The 15,906-nt window shown below is 51.0% G+C and overlaps 2 protein-coding genes across 9 annotated transcripts in view; one reads left to right on the top strand and one right to left on the bottom strand.

Moving 5' to 3' along the window:
* The window catches only part of LOC134806956 (uncharacterized), a 66,956-nt gene that overhangs the window by 45,631 nt on the left and 5,419 nt on the right, over positions 1–15,906 (top strand). For 4 of the 7 annotated variants that reach the window (XR_008537802.2, XM_054661131.2, XM_054661126.2 and 1 more), the window contains exons 4-6: positions 10,295–10,505; positions 11,554–11,664; positions 13,194–13,311. Coding sequence is in view for 6 of the 7 variants with exons in the window: in XM_054661131.2 (XP_054517106.1) it covers positions 10,295–10,505; positions 11,554–11,664; positions 13,194–13,311 (440 nt within the window). In the remaining variant the exon portion in view is untranslated. Of the gene's footprint in view, positions 1–10,294; positions 10,506–11,553; positions 11,665–13,193; positions 13,312–14,306; positions 14,383–15,364; positions 15,456–15,906 lie in introns of those variants that run through there. The other 3 variants (XM_063784275.1, XM_054661130.1, XM_063784274.1) reach the window with 3 other exon arrangements.
* LOC112208938 (protein FAM90A5-like) lies at positions 5,121–8,929 on the bottom strand. 2 transcript variants are annotated; one of them, XM_054662528.1, is made up of 4 exons: positions 8,560–8,929; positions 7,866–8,065; positions 7,299–7,407; positions 5,121–6,635 (listed from the first exon to the last, which is right to left on the bottom strand). In XM_054662528.1, the coding sequence occupies exons 1-4, from the start codon at positions 8,680–8,682 to the stop codon at positions 5,673–5,675; spliced, it is 1,395 nt and encodes a 464-aa protein (XP_054518503.1). In that variant the 5' UTR covers positions 8,683–8,929; the 3' UTR covers positions 5,121–5,672. The 2 variants fall into 2 exon arrangements, with proteins under 2 accessions (XP_054518503.1, XP_054518502.1); XM_054662527.1 differs by lacking the exon at positions 8,560–8,929 and having other exon boundaries at positions 5,145–6,635; positions 7,866–8,298.

Genomic DNA, 15,906 nt, shown 5'->3' with positions numbered 1-15,906 from the left:
AAAAAAAAAAAAGTACTGCTACATGGACATCCATTGTCCCAGCATCTCTGCCATAATAGCTGAGGAATTATCGAGAATGTCTGTTAATTTCTTTAACTCCAAATTTGTGTTATATCCCTTGGTTTCCTGTCATACCGTAAATTGCATTATTCATAAAATGCACACTTTGTCTATAGTTATTTCTTCTCAGTATGCTACATCCCTTTAGAATTTAAACATAAGAGTGTCTCCCAACCTGAAATTTGAAGTTTTGAAAAACCAGAAAAATGTTTTCAGACACCTTTTATTTCCAGCTGTTTTTACATCCTCTCCTGAATCCAAGTTGAGGGTAAAGTCCATTCATCAGCATTTCTCCTCAACTCACAACAGCCTCATCCCACTCCAATATGATGTTTGTCCCCACAAATTGATACACATAATTCTTGCTGTCAGTGGTAATGTCCTAATAAAAAAAATAATGAGATGGCATCAGACTTTACTTTATTTTCTAGCTCAGCAGAATTTGATTCCTGTCTGATAAGGAAACCCTATTTTCCCTAGAAGCTTTTCACTTTTGTCACAGGTTTGGTTCCCAGGGAACTGGATATAGATGAAGTTTAGTGTGCAGGATGTTCATTAGGAAGTGATGTTCAGGATCCACATCTGTGGAAAGGATTGGAGGGAAGCCTTATGTGCAAAGGGACAAGTCTAATGGCAGTGCAGCCTGACATTGTCACCTGGCCACACGGACAGAGCTGTAGAGCTAAGAAGCCCTCCCTTATTTGTCCCAACTGAATCAAATGGCAAAGCCTATGTACCCCTTGCCTCCATTAATGATTGTGTGTTTGCCACTTGTGGAGGATGAGACTTTGAAGCAGGTGGCTTTCTGTGGCTGAAGAAAACCTTAAATGTGCTGACAAAGTTTTCCAAAGAGACAGAGAATGGCATCTGCCATATATGTTGCCCCTTTCCAAAGAGGAAGCAACAAGGGTAATGGCCTCCAATGGCTCTGTATGCAGATAGGTGGACAGTAATGTCTGTCCCTCCTGTGACCTAAGAAGAACAGATGGCAGACATGCAACCAGGCAGTTAGAGGTGACACAGTGTTAGGAGATAAACATCTGTCAGAAGCAGTGCTTCTTTGAATCAGGTGTGACACGAGCCTTGCATCCCTTGCATGGACCCCTTCCCCATTATCCTGCTGTCCTACCTCATGAAGGTGGGTGGGGGCTGGCTGGTGGGCAGTCCCAGTACCAGGTACACTTTGCCTGCAGTGTTTCCACATGAGTTCCAAGGTAGCCCATGTGGTCATCCATGAACTTTATGTTTTCCTTATGCTGCTTGTCCTTTGCCTTTGAGGAACACGTTTCATTGGACTCTGAGTCCAAACAACTCATGTGTCCCTATATCTGTACATTGTCCTTCACTTAGGGGAATCTCTAATCTCTAATGCCTTTGTTTTATTTTTACTATTAATATTATAATAATTAACATTGTCATTATTATCTTCATTGTTGATATTCAGTTATTTTCCTTAATAGAGTTACTATGAATTATTATATTGTGGCTACTTACACCAAGATGAAGATAATTTAGTGGTTCAGGAAGAATCTGCATTCTGAAGGCAAATAGAAGTTCCAGCTACAGATGGGCAGACGCATGCCCTCTCAATTCCTGATGGACCTCCTAGTGCCTCCTGGACCTAAGGGGCCTCCCTCAATGTTTCAAGATCCACCAAGGCAGGGATCAGCTCGTGCATTCCTGAGAACATCCAGGATGAAGTGAGGCTCTGGAAAAATGCAAGAGTTTCCACATAATCCCAAAAAACCCTACAGGTGAACTGGATGCCACAGAAAGAGGAGTGGTCTTTGTCACAACAAAATCGACAAAATTATTTTGAAGTCAATTAGGAAACTCAGAAATCACTCTTGCTGCCATTAAGAGGAAGAACAGGAGCCTGTGAATGGCATCCCTGGCCTACCTGAGACTCCACAGATATTTCTATGTGGCTTCAGACACCAGAAATATCTGTGATTTTCAGAAAGGCAGGGACAGCTCCTGCCAGCCCATCCCTCTGCAGAATGTGTCCCAGCAGATGAGTGGCATGGAACCATCATGGACAGCACAGAGGCTCAAGGGCAGCATCCCAGGCCGGCCTGTGACTCTAGATAAGTTCTGAGTCCCCATGGGGGCTCAGGAAAGGTTAGTAATGACCTGGAAAGAAGGGACAGGCTGAAACCACCCCTAAGCAATCTGCAGGATTCCAACTTCAGCAGGAAGCCAAGGACCAGCTTGTACCACACCTGCGCCCCCTGAAAACGCTGGATACAATCCCACTCTGCAGAAAGTTCCACATAGAAGTGGCTGGGAATTTTGCATTCTAGACTGCATTTTACAGTGCCTCTGGACATGTGATGAGAAATTTAACATTGGTGTATCTAACTCTGACATTTTTCACGAAGTGATTTTTTTAAATGTGGTAAAAAAGACAAAATATAATTCAAACATATGTATTATATGTCAAAGTATGCTTTGCTGGCATCAAGTAGACTCACCTTGAGATACAATCTTGGACAACCTCCATCTTCAGAATGTCTACTTTTTCAAACCGAAACTCTCCAACCAAAAATCAATAACATCAAAAGTTTGCAACTACAAGCCAACGGAAAATAAATACATGAATTCTACCACAGTGAATTGGACCGCACTGGGAAACACAGATGAAGAAAGTCAACACGGCTTTGTCCTTCAGTGCCTGGCTCCCTTTTCAGCTCGTCTTGAGACTCCAGGCATTATGCCTGAAAAGTCTCCCGGACGCCTGTGAGGCTCTAATTCCCTGGGTCCCATTGCCATTTTTCTGGATTTGTGAAGATCCACCGGACCTTCTGTGGAACCCTCATGTCGGTGAACTTTTGGGCCACGTCCCCTAACTCTGCCCATGGTCATCTGCACCTGCACGAGTTAGGGTCCGTGTTCCTTGGACGGGAAGAGACAGGCAGGAGTAGGAATGATGAACCAGCACACTGGGGCGTTTTCTCATGTAGCCCAAGTGACCCCATGGTCTTCTTGAGCTTTGGAACCAGTCGCGTTCCCCTTGACACTGCACCCGACTCCCAGTTTCTCAATCTTGTTGGCCCTCCGGCGATCTCCTGTTGGATGAATTGCACCTGCTGAAACTCGAGTCCCCTTTGATTTGCGCTTCATTAATTATTCATGATTCAGGTTGGAAGGCCTGCTGACGACCCCCTGTGGCCGTTCTCTGAGCATTCCGGTTACATCGTTTCCTTCCACTCTCTTTGGTTCATTGTGGTCATGCTCCTTCTGCTGTCAGAGGAGCAGAGAGTTGATCTTATTGATTCTGGATAAGGATACTTTCTAGGTGATCTGGATAATCAAGATAACGACCCTCAACAGCGGCGGAAAGGGAGCAGCCATTTGGTGTGTCTCAGAAAATCCCGCTGAATTCCGAGGCCTCCTAGAGGTGGAATCCTGCTCAGAGTTGTTCCCAGGTCAGAGAATGGAGAGAGCTTGTGCATGATGGGATATCCCTGCCTAGATCTTTCAGTGAGTCTCTACCTCAGCTACTCTTAGGATCAGGGGGAGATCCATGGAAAGGCCCGGTGTCAGACATCCGGAAAGAAGACGGGATGAATGTTTTACCTCTGAAGTACATCCCAAATCTGGGAGTTAACTTCAGCTTTGCTGGGGTCTATTTGGCCAGTGAAACTCTGCCTGGTTCATTCGCACATCCGGAAGCCACTTCACGGGGGGCCGTCACAACCGGAACCACACACTTGGCATCCGCGGTTGAGCCAAATGGGGACTCGTGGTGCAAGCAACGCTCCCTATGTGTTAGCGTGCGTGAGATTCAGTTGGCGGAATTTTACTAGGTGCGTGTTGGTAGAGCGGGGCTGAGGTTTTCTTGCTCCCGTGGATGTATACGAAGTCAAAGGTCCTGCCCAGCCCAGTGGTCCCCTCAGTCAAGTCTGTTTCGGAGACATAACGATTTGGATTGCTAACAAGTCAAGAAATTTTCAAGCCCTTGGATGTAGGGAAAAGAAAGAGAGATCAGACTGTCACTGTGTCTATGTAGAAAGGGAAGACAAAAGAGACTCCATTTTGAAAAAGACCTGTACTTTAAACAATTGCTTTGCTGAGACGTTGTTCATTTGTAGCTTTTCCCCAGCCACTTTGCCCCAGCCGCTTTGACACAACTTGGAGCTCACAAAAACCTGTGTTGTATAAAATCAAGGTTTAAGGGATCTAGGGCTGTGCAGGACGTGCCTTGCTAACCAAATGTTTACAAGCAGTATACTTGGCAAAAGTCATTGCCATTCTCTAGTCTCAATAAACCAGGGGCACAATGCACCGTGGAAAGCTGCAGGGAACTCTGCCCTTGAAAGCAGGGTATTGTCCAAGGTTTCTCCCTGTGCGATAGTCTGAAATATGGCCTCGTGGGATGAAAAAGACCTGACTGTCCCCTAGTCTGACACCCATAAAGCGTCTGTGCTGAGGTGGATTAGTAAAAGAGGAAAGCCTCTTGCAGTTGAGATGGAGGAAGGCCACTGTCTCCTGCTCGCCCCTGGGAACTGAATGTCTCGGTGTAAAACCCGATCGTACATTTGTTCCACTCTGAGCTAGGAGAAAAGCTGCCCTATGGCGGGAGGTGAGACATGTTGGCAGTAATGCTGCCTTGTTATTCTTTACTCCGCTGAGATGTTTGGTTGAAGAGAAACATAAATCTGGCCTACGTGCACGTCCAGACATAGTACCTTCCCTTGAACTTAATTATGATATAGATTCTTTTGCTCACATGTTTTTTTTGTTGACCTTCTCCTTATTATCACCCTACTCTCCTACTACATTCCTTATTGCTGAAATAATGAAAATCATAATCAATGAAAACTGAGGGAACTCAGAGGCCGGTGCCGGTGTAGGTCCTTGGTGTGCTGAGTGCCGGTCCCCTGGACCCACTGTTGTTTCCCTGTACTTTGTCTCTGTGTCTTATTTCTTTTCTCCGTCTCTCATCCCACCCGACTAGAAACACCCACAGGTGTGGAGGGGCAGGCCACCCCTTCACTTGGAAAATCAGTTAAACACACACACGGAATGTGAGTCAAAAGACAATACGTCATCTTTTTGAGAATTTTATTCACTTCAAAACAAATTCAACACACCTATTTACAAAGGCATTCCAGAGCCCAGTTTTCGAGGCTGAGGAAAGACCCCAAGAGCGCTTTGCACAGCACGCTTCCCAGCGTCCGAAACACTGCTCTCAGGGCGGGGCACAGCGGAAGGGCTGCACCTCTCAAGGTTCCCTAAGTTTTCCCTTATTCAGTCATCTAGAGAGAAAATACACAGTAATTCCCCCGTTTCCTATTGACGTCCCAGCGGAAGTCTGACTCCTGCGCGTCACGCAGTTTCTGAGGCAACGAATCTCTGGCACGGAAACTTTTCCTGGCGCGTTTCCGGAGAACCATGCAAACTACAATGTCCCTCACCAGAATTCAATGAGGCAGAGTCCCTGCAGCTGTTCCCTGCCTGGCTTGGGCTCCCACATCCACAGAAGCGCCACAGCTGGGGAGCTTCGTAGTCACCGCACAGAGTCTGCTCTCTGCTCTGCGCTCCTCAGTCCCACAGTCCCCTCCAAGTCACGGGAGCTGGAGGCCAAGGAGCCCCTGTCACCTGCCGTCTCACTCCACGTCAGAATCGCTGTCCTCTGAGGAGGAGGAAACCTGAAGGTCCTCATAGAGGACGCTCGGTGGGACACGAACACAGGGACCCTCAGACTTCTCTGACACATGAGGGCTCTGAGCGAGGAAGGCTCCCGGCTTCTCAGAAGAGTGAAATGAGGGGGCCGCCAGGAGGCTGGAGCTCCAGCGTAGGTTTTCCAGTCTCCGGAAGAGCACTCTGAGAGGCTGGGCCCCATCATGACTGGCCGCTGGGTGACAGGACATGGTGCAGGCCTGGGCAGTAGGCAGGCAAGATCTGCTGTGCGGAGGCTGCCGATCGACGCTGGGCACCTGGGCAGGTGTCCTCCTGCCCATCTGGGGCGACGTACTTGGTCCAAGTTCGGTTGCGGCTGGCGGAGGTTGGAGATTCTCCGGGGCCCACAGCTCACCTCCCTGGATGGCGCTTTCAGGGATCTGGAAGGGACCCAGTCTCAGTTTCTTGGGGAAGTTCAGGAAAGCCTGAATCAGAGCCTGGGCAGGTCTCCTGGCTCCTGGCCCGAAGCTGAGATTGGAGCCTAGGCCCAAGCTGTGTGTGGCGGCTGGTGGGCAGGGCTGTGAGGTCACGGCAGGACATTTGTCTTGTGCCTGGGGGCTGATGGCCTGGAGCAGGCCGTGGGTTTTGGAGGCAGCCTGGGGAACTTCTCGGCAGCCACCCTCAGGGCTGCTGTGTGTCGGCTTCACCACGAGGAGAGGCTTGCGGCCCTGGTGCCTGACTGCAGGCTGAGGGATGTCGGCCGCAGCCCCTGTCTGTCTTTCCTTTGGTCCAGGACTTGAGGAGGAGCTCAGACTGGCTTTTCTGAGGGGAGACAGTGAAGCCAAGATGGAGCCCCTGTCAGACATTTCGGTCGCTGAGCGATCAGAGAGGACAGGGTCCACGCGCAGCCTCTTACTGGTTGTGTGGACCGGCATTGGCCCGCTTGCAACCTGAAAGAGAGGAAACAACACAGGTTAGAAGTTCCTCAGCATGGAGCCAACATGAAAATCAACCACATCCAAAGATAAGGTGCACACGCCATGAAATTCTTAGTCCAGTATCGACAGGCGGTGCTTGGAAGTAGGGACAGACCCCCCACCTGAGTGCTGATCAGGACAAGACACATGAAAGATGCGCTCTCGAGCTATGTGTAGCTGATCTAAGCACACCATTGTTCAAAAGATTGCGTCTTGGGCATTAACTGGATCAAAGCGCCTCCACTCAGCCTTCCATGAAGTGGAACGGACTAATGCCCTTCCGAAGGCAGGTTGGTGGCTCAAGGGTACTCAGGACGTCTTCTCTGAACACTTGCATGTTCCTGGGTTTAGCCTTCTCCATGTTTGGGGCCTCTGAGGGACTAATTTCCTCATGCCGCTAGGAACGTGTTGTTGGCAGGCTTGCCATAATTGGACAGAAAGAAAGCCACAGGAAATACAGCATCTTCAGATGCCTTCACCTGGAATCAAATTGACCTGGAAGGATCGTGGAGTCCCTGACCCCAAGAAGGCAAGAAAGAGGGGTTCCCCGATTCCCTCCCGCAGACGGGAAGCTGAAAGGAAATCAACAGGGTGACCTAGAGGAGAAAAAGACCAGGGGCCCAAGGTGACACTCACCCTCAGATAATCAGAAGATTCCGTGGATCCTTTTCGATTTGGCAGCGGCTTCTCTGGAGGTTTCCCGGAAAATATGTGGAGGAGAGCCTTCCTCTGCGGGTCTTGTTGCCTGCAGAACAGAAAAAGGTCAGGCTGTGCCCCCTGGTTTTCCCCAGGAGACAGGGAGAACCATGTCTGGGGCCCAGTCCCATTCCATGTTTTGTGATACAGAAATGGACATCTGGTGCCCTTTCCGCCTCTGCACCTTCCCTCACGTGCCAACCTTCCCATCCTCCAGGTGGCCCTCTAGGCTTCCCAACTAAGGACTGTGATTTGGATTCCATCGCTTTTACCCCTGTCGTGGGGAACCTGCACGAAGCGCCCCCGCCTCTCCCCGTCCCTGAATCTCCCAGAGCCAAAGGAGCTCCTGGGTGTGGAACGCCGGAGGACACGGAGCTCTGGTCTATTTCTCTGCAGCGTTCCTTCCCTGGCCCGGAGACGGAAAGGCACACGGTGTGCAGGTGCAGAGACACCATGTCCTTAGGAGGCAGTACCCTAAGAGTGGTGAAAACCCCTCCCACTGCTCACCTTGGTCTCTCTTCCTTCACTCCCTTATCCTTGTTCAAGGGCCCCGAGTTCCCTTCAACCTGGGGCTTCCATGGTTTCAGGTTTTCCTTCCCTTCCTTTTCCCCCAAGGTCTGTGGAACCAGGGCTGCCTTCCAGCACTTCATGGGGCACCTGGTACTTCTGGCCGTGTGGCCAAAGGCCCCGCAGTTTTTGCACTTGAGCTGTGGGTGGAAAGGAAGTGATGTCAGTGAGTGAGCTGAAGCCACAGGCAGCGATCCCACGTCAACATTGAGACGGATTGTGAATTCAGAGCTGAATAAGGATTCCAAAGAGGGGACACCGGCATGGGGGCCGTTAAGTGCTGGGAGAGTTCGGATACGATGTTCCCTCCCAAAGCCCATGTGACGGAGGAACTCTAAAAGGAAGGACTCAAGGTTCTAAGGGGCACGATGGTGAACCCGATGTCAACAACACAGCCAAACATGGCTACGCAGGACTCTAAGTAGAAAGGGAGGTTGCCCCCAAGAGTCTCTCAAGGGGTCTATCGGGCCGGGGAGGAGGTCCCAAGCCATGCCCACCTTGGAGGGGAAAAGCAACCTGGGTGGTGGTGACAAAACTCGTTGGAATCCAACCCAGTCTCTGAGGACCGTGTGACACCCCCTCCCCCTGGCCCCACCCCCACCCCGATACCCAAGAAATCCAGGGCTAGACTTACCCTGGGATCTTCCTCATCGTGCGGGGGAGCCCTTGGCCCAACTGGGGCCCTCTGCTGCTTCTGGAGGGTCTGGGCTCTCACCAGTCTCTTTGCCCCAGGTTTGGGGTCACGACGTCCCATCATCTTCGTCTCCTGGGGGTTTTATGACCGCCTTTTTCAGGGGTTGATTGTTGGGTCACCTGAAACACACACAAACACACATGTCGACGGTTAAGCACATTGGATATTCACACACCCACAGGAAGCCCCCCGCTAACTCCTTGCCGGTGTGGTCATGAGGAGAGCTCACTACCAGTCGGTCAAATCTGTGGAACACAATGTGCTGTGTGCATCCTCAGATATTGTGTGTTCCTCTGCCATGATTACCTAGTCCAAGAGTAAACCTCGCCTGCCACAGGGCCCGTGGCCTAGGTATGGGGAGTTGAGTTTTCAACCCCAAACAAACAACTGATTCTGGAGACCGGACTTAGGTCTATCACGATTCACTCCGGTAGAAGACACGATGATTCTATCTCCCTTGACGGACAGAATGATCGAAGCCACAGGGCATGGCGTGTGTCACCCTTTGGCAGGTCTGTTTGAAATCAGGGATATGGGATGCTTCCTGTGACAACTTGAATCGCTACTCTTGCCATTTCATTAGGCAACTTCCAAACACAAATTCATAGAGAGAAGTTATCTTCCTCTCTACCACACTAGCAGGTGATGGTCTTTCCTGTTCTATCTTTTTGGCTTTAGCTCCAGCCCCTTTTTGTTTATTTTTCTGGTATTTTACACATGCCACACGAATTCATCTAAACAAAAGTAGAACAAGTGCCATATCGTATCGATGTCTTAAACAGCTGAAGGGCAAACCACCCTTTTTTCCAAAGTCCTTTTTCCATTTACCCACCAATTCAGCATGCTGCAGTACATTTCTTTTCGCATTCCCATCTTGGTCTTATCCCACACATGGAGACGGAAATGCTTTCTCGTTTTCTGTTCCAGGAATTACTAGTAACGAGAAGACTTCCTACCCCATCAGCAAGCCCCAGTATGATCGGTTTCTTTCGGCCTCCTTTGTCTCTCCCCCCGCCACCAACCCTCAGGGATTGCATGAAACAAACAACTGTTCAGTGAAACTAACCTGAAATTATACGTCTACTTTCTTTCCCTGGCTGGCGCTGAGATGGGCAAGTGCTGGAGCAGCCCCGCTGGAAGCAATGCAGCATCCAGGAAGACGGAGGAAGGGGTGGAGAGGGACCTCCGCTTTCCAGGCTGCCTTTTATACTGCCTCTGGTCACCTGACGTGGAACGTACCCTAACCTAATCAGTTACATGTACGTTAATTACAATTAACTTAATCCAATTACATGACCTGGAAAGGTCTATTTGCACAGCCCACTCTAAGATCATGTCCACTGCTGACAGACATTCTAAAACCTACATGTACAGCTGTAAGCTTTGAAGAATAGATGTTCCCCGTCAGACATGTAACACTGGTGCCTGTACCCCTGTCTTCTTTTCCATCTTTTTTGTTTCTGTGTTTTGTTTTGTTTTAAAAAATGTGGTAAAATAGACACCTTTTAATTGGACCATATTTACTCTATCTCGACGTGGGCCTCAGCGTCATCAAGGAGATTCTCCTTGACATGCAGTCACGGCCATGATCCATCTTCAGAGCTTCTCTTTCTTCCCCACAGTAAGTCTGTCAGCAGAGATCCCTGACCACACCCTCATGTGTTTTCTCCTCCAGGAGGCTCTTGGAAACCACCGTGAATTGGACCGCACTGGAAACACAGATGAAGAAAGTCAACGCCGCTTTGTCCTTCAGTGCCTGGCTCCTTTTTCAGCTTGTCTTGCGAGTCCAGGGAGGGGCACGCCGCCTTTACCCTGTGCTTCCCACGATCTTGTCTCCTTAATCCTCACTGCAGCTCTCTGCCATAGGGTCTTATACTGCTTTACATGTGGGTAACTGAGGCTCAGAGGGTTTCACAGCAGGGCAGGGAGCCCAGATGTGAATCTGTAGATACCAAGCTTTCTAATTTTTCAGTAGTTTCCAAGCATTTTTTTTTTCTTGTTTCGTCATTGGTGTCTTTTTTTTTTTTTGAGACAAAGTCTCTGTCGCCCAGGCTGTGGTGCAGTGGTGCGATCTCAGCTCACTGCAACCTCTGCGTCTCACATTCAAGCAATTCTCATGCTTCAACCTCCCGAGTAGCTGGGACTACAGGTGCCCACCACACCCAGCTTATTTTTGTATTTTTAGTAGAAACAGGGTTTCACCATGTTGGCCAGGCTGGTCTTGAACTCTTGACCTCAGGTGATCCACCCGCCTTGACCTCCCAATATGCTGGAATTATAGATATGAGCCACTGTGCCCAGCCATGTCATTGGTGCCTTAACCAAGCCTCTTCTAATTTTTCAAATGGAAGAGCCCCTGTCCCACAGTTACTGCTGCTGAGCCCTTTCAAGGTGACTCAGTGAGGAGGGAGAAAAGCGGAAGCGGTGTGGGAAGAGGCGGGGTCTGGGCCAGCTGCTGTTCCTGCTCTCCTCCCTCCTCTGGCCTCTAGGCTCCCAGGAGTGGTTTGGAACCTGCGCCATGTGCTCTGGAGGCTGTGGCAGGGCAGGGGCGGCTTGGAACCTGCGCCATGTGCTCTGGGGGCTGTGCCAGGGCAGGGGGAGTCCTCGTGTCCGCTGGGCACAACACAGACAGAAGGCTGGGTCCACGCAGTGGGCGGTCGGGTGCTAGGCTAGTGCTTACCCCGCCATGTTTGCAGCCCGAGGCCAGCTGGCTGCAGGTGCAGGGCTATGCGTCAGGGGTCAGAGTGCACACAGCCCTGCAGGTCTCAGGGCTCCTGGGTTGCTTCTGGAAGGGTCCAGATGGGGCCTGACTGGAGCTGCCAAGGGGTGGAACTTCTGGGAAAAGGATCCCTCCTGGGGGGAGTGTCTTGAGCCTGGGGCCATGTGGCAGGGACAGAGACGGGTCCATGGCAGTGTGTGCTCTTCTCTGTGAAGGCAAAGGGCCTCTGAGGGAGTATTACAGCCGCCTCATCCACCAGAAGCATTTCCAGCACATCCAGGTCTGCACCCCCTGGCTGGACGGCCGAGGACTACCCCCGCTTCTAGGTGAGAGGCCAGCAGGAGGCTCAGGGAGGAGGCGGGGCCTTAAGCAGGGGGAGCAGGGGTGGGCAGGATGTACTTTTTCTGAAAAGGTGGCTCTGGAGGCCGCTTGGGGACAGGACCTGGGCTCTGGCTCAACTCCCGGGAGGAGGCTACTTCCTGGTGTGCCAGCCCCTCTTAGCCAGGTGGCCCCAGAGGCCCTTTACCAATGGGTTTGAGGAGGCCACGTCCTTTCAGCCTGCCACGCCCTCCATTCAGTCCTCTTCCTTCTTGCAGGAGGGCTGGGCCTGGGGTTGGGGCCACTGTTGCCCAGGTGTGGGAGGGCAGTGGCTTTGGGAGGTACAGGGACGATGTGTCAAACAGCGTCGCCTCTCCCAGTGAGATGATTCTCCTTTGCCTCCGTCTCTTTCCCCGTTGATTTCTCCAAGTTGGGAGTCATGGCTTGGTCCTGATGCGTCTCTAGAGCCGCATCTTCCAGCTTCGAGTGAGCAGAGCACTTGGCGGCTGAGGGTCTTTTCCTGGCAGGGTTCTCCAGCTAGTCTTTGTTTTAGACAGTCTTGCTCCGTTGCCTAGGCTGGAGTGCACGATCTCAGTTCATGTAACCTCCGCCTCCTGGGTTCAAGTGATTCTCCCACCTCAGCCTCCCAAGTAGATTACAGGATTATGGGAGCCCGCCACAACACCTGGCTTATTTTTGTATTTTTAGTAGAGACAGGGTTTCACCATGTTGGCCAGGCTGGTCTTGAACTCCTGACCTCAAGTGATCCTCTCGCCTTGGCCTCCCTAAGTGCTGGGATTCCAGGCCTGACCCATCATGCCTGGCCCCAGCTAGTCTTTAGAAATGTTAAGCTATTTGACTTTATTTTCACACTGACAGCTGGTTTGTGGTGGGTGTGATGTGGTTTATTATTATTATTATTATTATTTTGAGACGGAGTTTCACTCTTGTAGCCCAGGCTGGAGTGCAATGGTGCGATCTTGGCTCACTGCATCCTCTGCCTTCCCGGGTTCAAGCTATTTTCCTGCCTCAGCCTCCTGAGTAGCTGGGATTACAGGCACCTGCCACGACGCTTCGCTAATTTTGTATTTTTTTTTAGTAGAGATGCGGTTTCACCATGTTGGCCAGGCTGGTCTTGAACTCCTGACCTCAGGTGATCCACCCGCCTTGGCCTCCCAAAATGCTGGGATTACAGGCGGGAGGTAAACCTGGGAGGTGGAGGTTGCAAGGAGCTGAGATTGTGCCACTGCACTCCAGCCTGGGTGACAGAGTGAGACTCTGTCTCAAAACAAAACAAAACAAAACAACAACAACAACAAAAAACAAATTGTGGTTACGTAGAAAAAGTGTCAACTTACATTTTCAGATGTCCCAGCCAGGCCGTGTGGCTGCTTGGCCAGCTTAAGCCACTTGTGCTTGGGGATGTCGGGGGCCTTATCCAATTTTCACTCCCCTTGGGGGATGTTGTCTCACTCTGCTGGGAGGATTTTTGTTCCCAGGGCAGAGACCAGCGCTCTAACCCACCCCTCTTGCCTAGCAGGGTCGGTGGACCTGGGTGTCTGTCTGGACACATCCTCCAGTGGCCTGCACCTGCCCATGAAGGTGGTGGACATGTTCAGGAGCTGTTTGCCTGCGTGTGCTGTGAACTTCAAGTGGTAGGAGTAGAACCCGAATCTTTCTGGGGATAGCTTCACAGATCCACCGCTGAGGGGGAAGCAGTGTAGAGTGAGCTGCCCACAGTGAGGCCCTGCCCCTCGGTCAGTCCAGCACACACTGGAGGCCATGAGGAGGAGCCCTGTGGTTACTGTGGCTGGGCTGAGCCTCACTGAAGTAGTTGCTTCCATTTAGAGCTCATGTTATATTTAGGTTGGTACAAAAGTAATCACGGTTTTTGCCATTCAAAATGGCAATAACTTTTGCACCAACCTAATATGAAAAAAGAAAGCACCTTAAATACTAGAACTCCACTCGGGGCTTTTGCTCCTAGAGTAGAATTGGGGGGAATTGCCTGCAGGCTTACATGGGTTTCTTTGTTTTTCTCTCCCACCATATCCCTTTTGGCCAAGCTCACGTGGTGGGTTTGAATCAGTTAAATGAGTGTCATGCTGTGGCCTCACTCCACCCAGCATGTTTGGAAGGGTGGCGTTAGAGGAGATTCTAGAAGCAGTAGCCCCAGCACAAGTTGAGCCCTTGGCCCCTGCTCAGGAGCTGGCTCCTGGATGGGATTCAGGGGTGCGAGCCCCTCGTGTGAGCTGAGCTCAGGGAATGTCGGGATCAAATCTGGTGTCCTAGAAAAGTCATCTTTTATGTGCTGAACCAGTCCCCAGGGGGTTGCGTTTACTTGTTCCATGGCCATGGAATTAAGAAAAACATGCAAAAATAATTCTTCAGTACTTGAAGAGCATCCAGCACAGAAGGTACAAACCTTCCTTAAGGCTCCCTCCTCAAATCGGTTTGGCCATTTTGATGTGCACCCCCAGGCCTTTATACCCTTCAGATGCCAAATCTAAGAACCAGCTCCCAGAAACCACACATCCTGTTCCAACCCCCAGCCTGGCTTGAGCGTGGGTGGGTGGGAGCCAAGCTGGACACCCCAGGGGTCTGGTGTCTTCTCCAGGCAGCTCTCAGGCTCCCTTGGTTCTCTCTGCAGTTTACATGAGCTGGTGAAACATGAATAAAATGGCCTGGTCTTTGAGGACTCAGAGGAACTGGCAGCTCAGCTGCAGGTAGCCATGTCTGCCACCACGCCAGGGTGGGCAGGGTTCTGGAGACTGGCACTGAGCCACAATCCCTGATCCCTGCTTCCCACAGCCAGGGTGGTACCATGGGGGGTCTGGTGGAAAAGCTAGTGAGGGAGCAGAAGTCACAGAGGCTGGCCTACTCTGCTGTCCCGTTTTGGTACAGTAGGCTCGGGAAAGTTAGGACACAACCCCACCTGCCCTCTGGATTTATGGAGCTGACACTCCACAAATGATGCTGGAGCCGGGTGGGCCGGGCTGCAGTTTAGGAAGTGATCAGGATCAGGTAGGTGCGTGGGCAAAGGGAACTTCTGGGACCAGCCTTGAAAGATGGGTGGAATTCTGCAAAGGTTACTTGTTTCTTATTGCAAAAAGTAATACATCATTCTTGTCAACAGAATGATTGGGAGGATTTTCAGTAAAGGTCCAGGTCAGAAGTCATTTAGACTGGGTCCCCCAGTCTCTGTCAGAAACATGGTACTCTGTTGTCGTGTGAAAGTAGCCACAGATCATCTGTAGATTAAGGGGTGTGGCTTTGTTCCAATAAAGATTTATTTACAAACACAGGCTGTGGGCTGGATTTGGCCTGCAGGCTGTAGTTTGCGATCCTTGATTCAGACAGTTTAGCAAGGCTGAAAAGAACACCCACACCCCCTTGTTACCCACAGATGTGTGGGACTGTGTTGGCCAGAGGCCGAGAGGAGGGTGCTCACAGGGGAACGTACAGCATGTAAAGGCCGGAAGGTGCTCCAGCGCACCAAGTGTGGGAAAGTGGGACACACGGGGAAGTTTCCAGAAAGCATGATGTCAAGTTGGAGGCGGAGCGCTGCTGGGTTGTGAAGGGTCTCAAGTCCAAGTGAGGGAGTTAGGGACTTGGGAGGGGTTGTTGTTGGGTCGGGGACCTGGGGTCAGCCAGGTGGTGACCTGGGATGGGGTGGGGACAGGCAATGAAGTAAGCTCTGCTCTTTAGTATTTTGCAGATGCTTTTCTCAAACTTTCCTGATCCTGCAGGCAAGCTAAACCAGTTCCGGAAGAACCTGTGGGAGTCGCAGCAGCTCTGATGGGATGAGAGCTGGGTGCAGACTGTGCTCCCTTTGGTTATGGACACATAACTCCTGAGCCAGAGGCTAAAACCCCAGGGCCCCTGCTGTCCTTCCCGCAGCTTCTTCTTGGTGTCTCAGGGCAAACCCTTTCGAGCAGCGCCTCCCAGTGGCCGGAAGCTGAAATGAAGGCAGTGGTGCCACCTGGTGAATGACCCGGGAAGCTGTGGTTGGCCCTGATTTCTTCTTTGGAGTCTCTGAAACGCTTCCTGTCTTCTTCTGTTCTTCACGCCACATGCCCCTGCTAGCGTATCACTGTTCTGTGACTTCCCTGTGACCTCTGCAGTACTCCTCATCCTGCATTTGGTCTCCAGGTGTCACCTTTCTGCCATGTTCCTAACACTTTGATTCCTGTCTTGAAAAAAGCACCTGCTGCACCATAAACCCAGGGATGTGGCAGCTGCAGCGGGCT

The sequence above is a fragment of the Pan troglodytes genome, chromosome 9 (genome assembly GCF_028858775.2).
Source record: "Pan troglodytes isolate AG18354 chromosome 9, NHGRI_mPanTro3-v2.0_pri, whole genome shotgun sequence".
NCBI lineage: Eukaryota > Metazoa > Chordata > Mammalia > Primates > Hominidae > Pan > Pan troglodytes.
The sequence above is the reverse complement of the archived record's forward strand: the minus strand, read 5'-3'. Positions and strand labels throughout refer to the sequence as shown.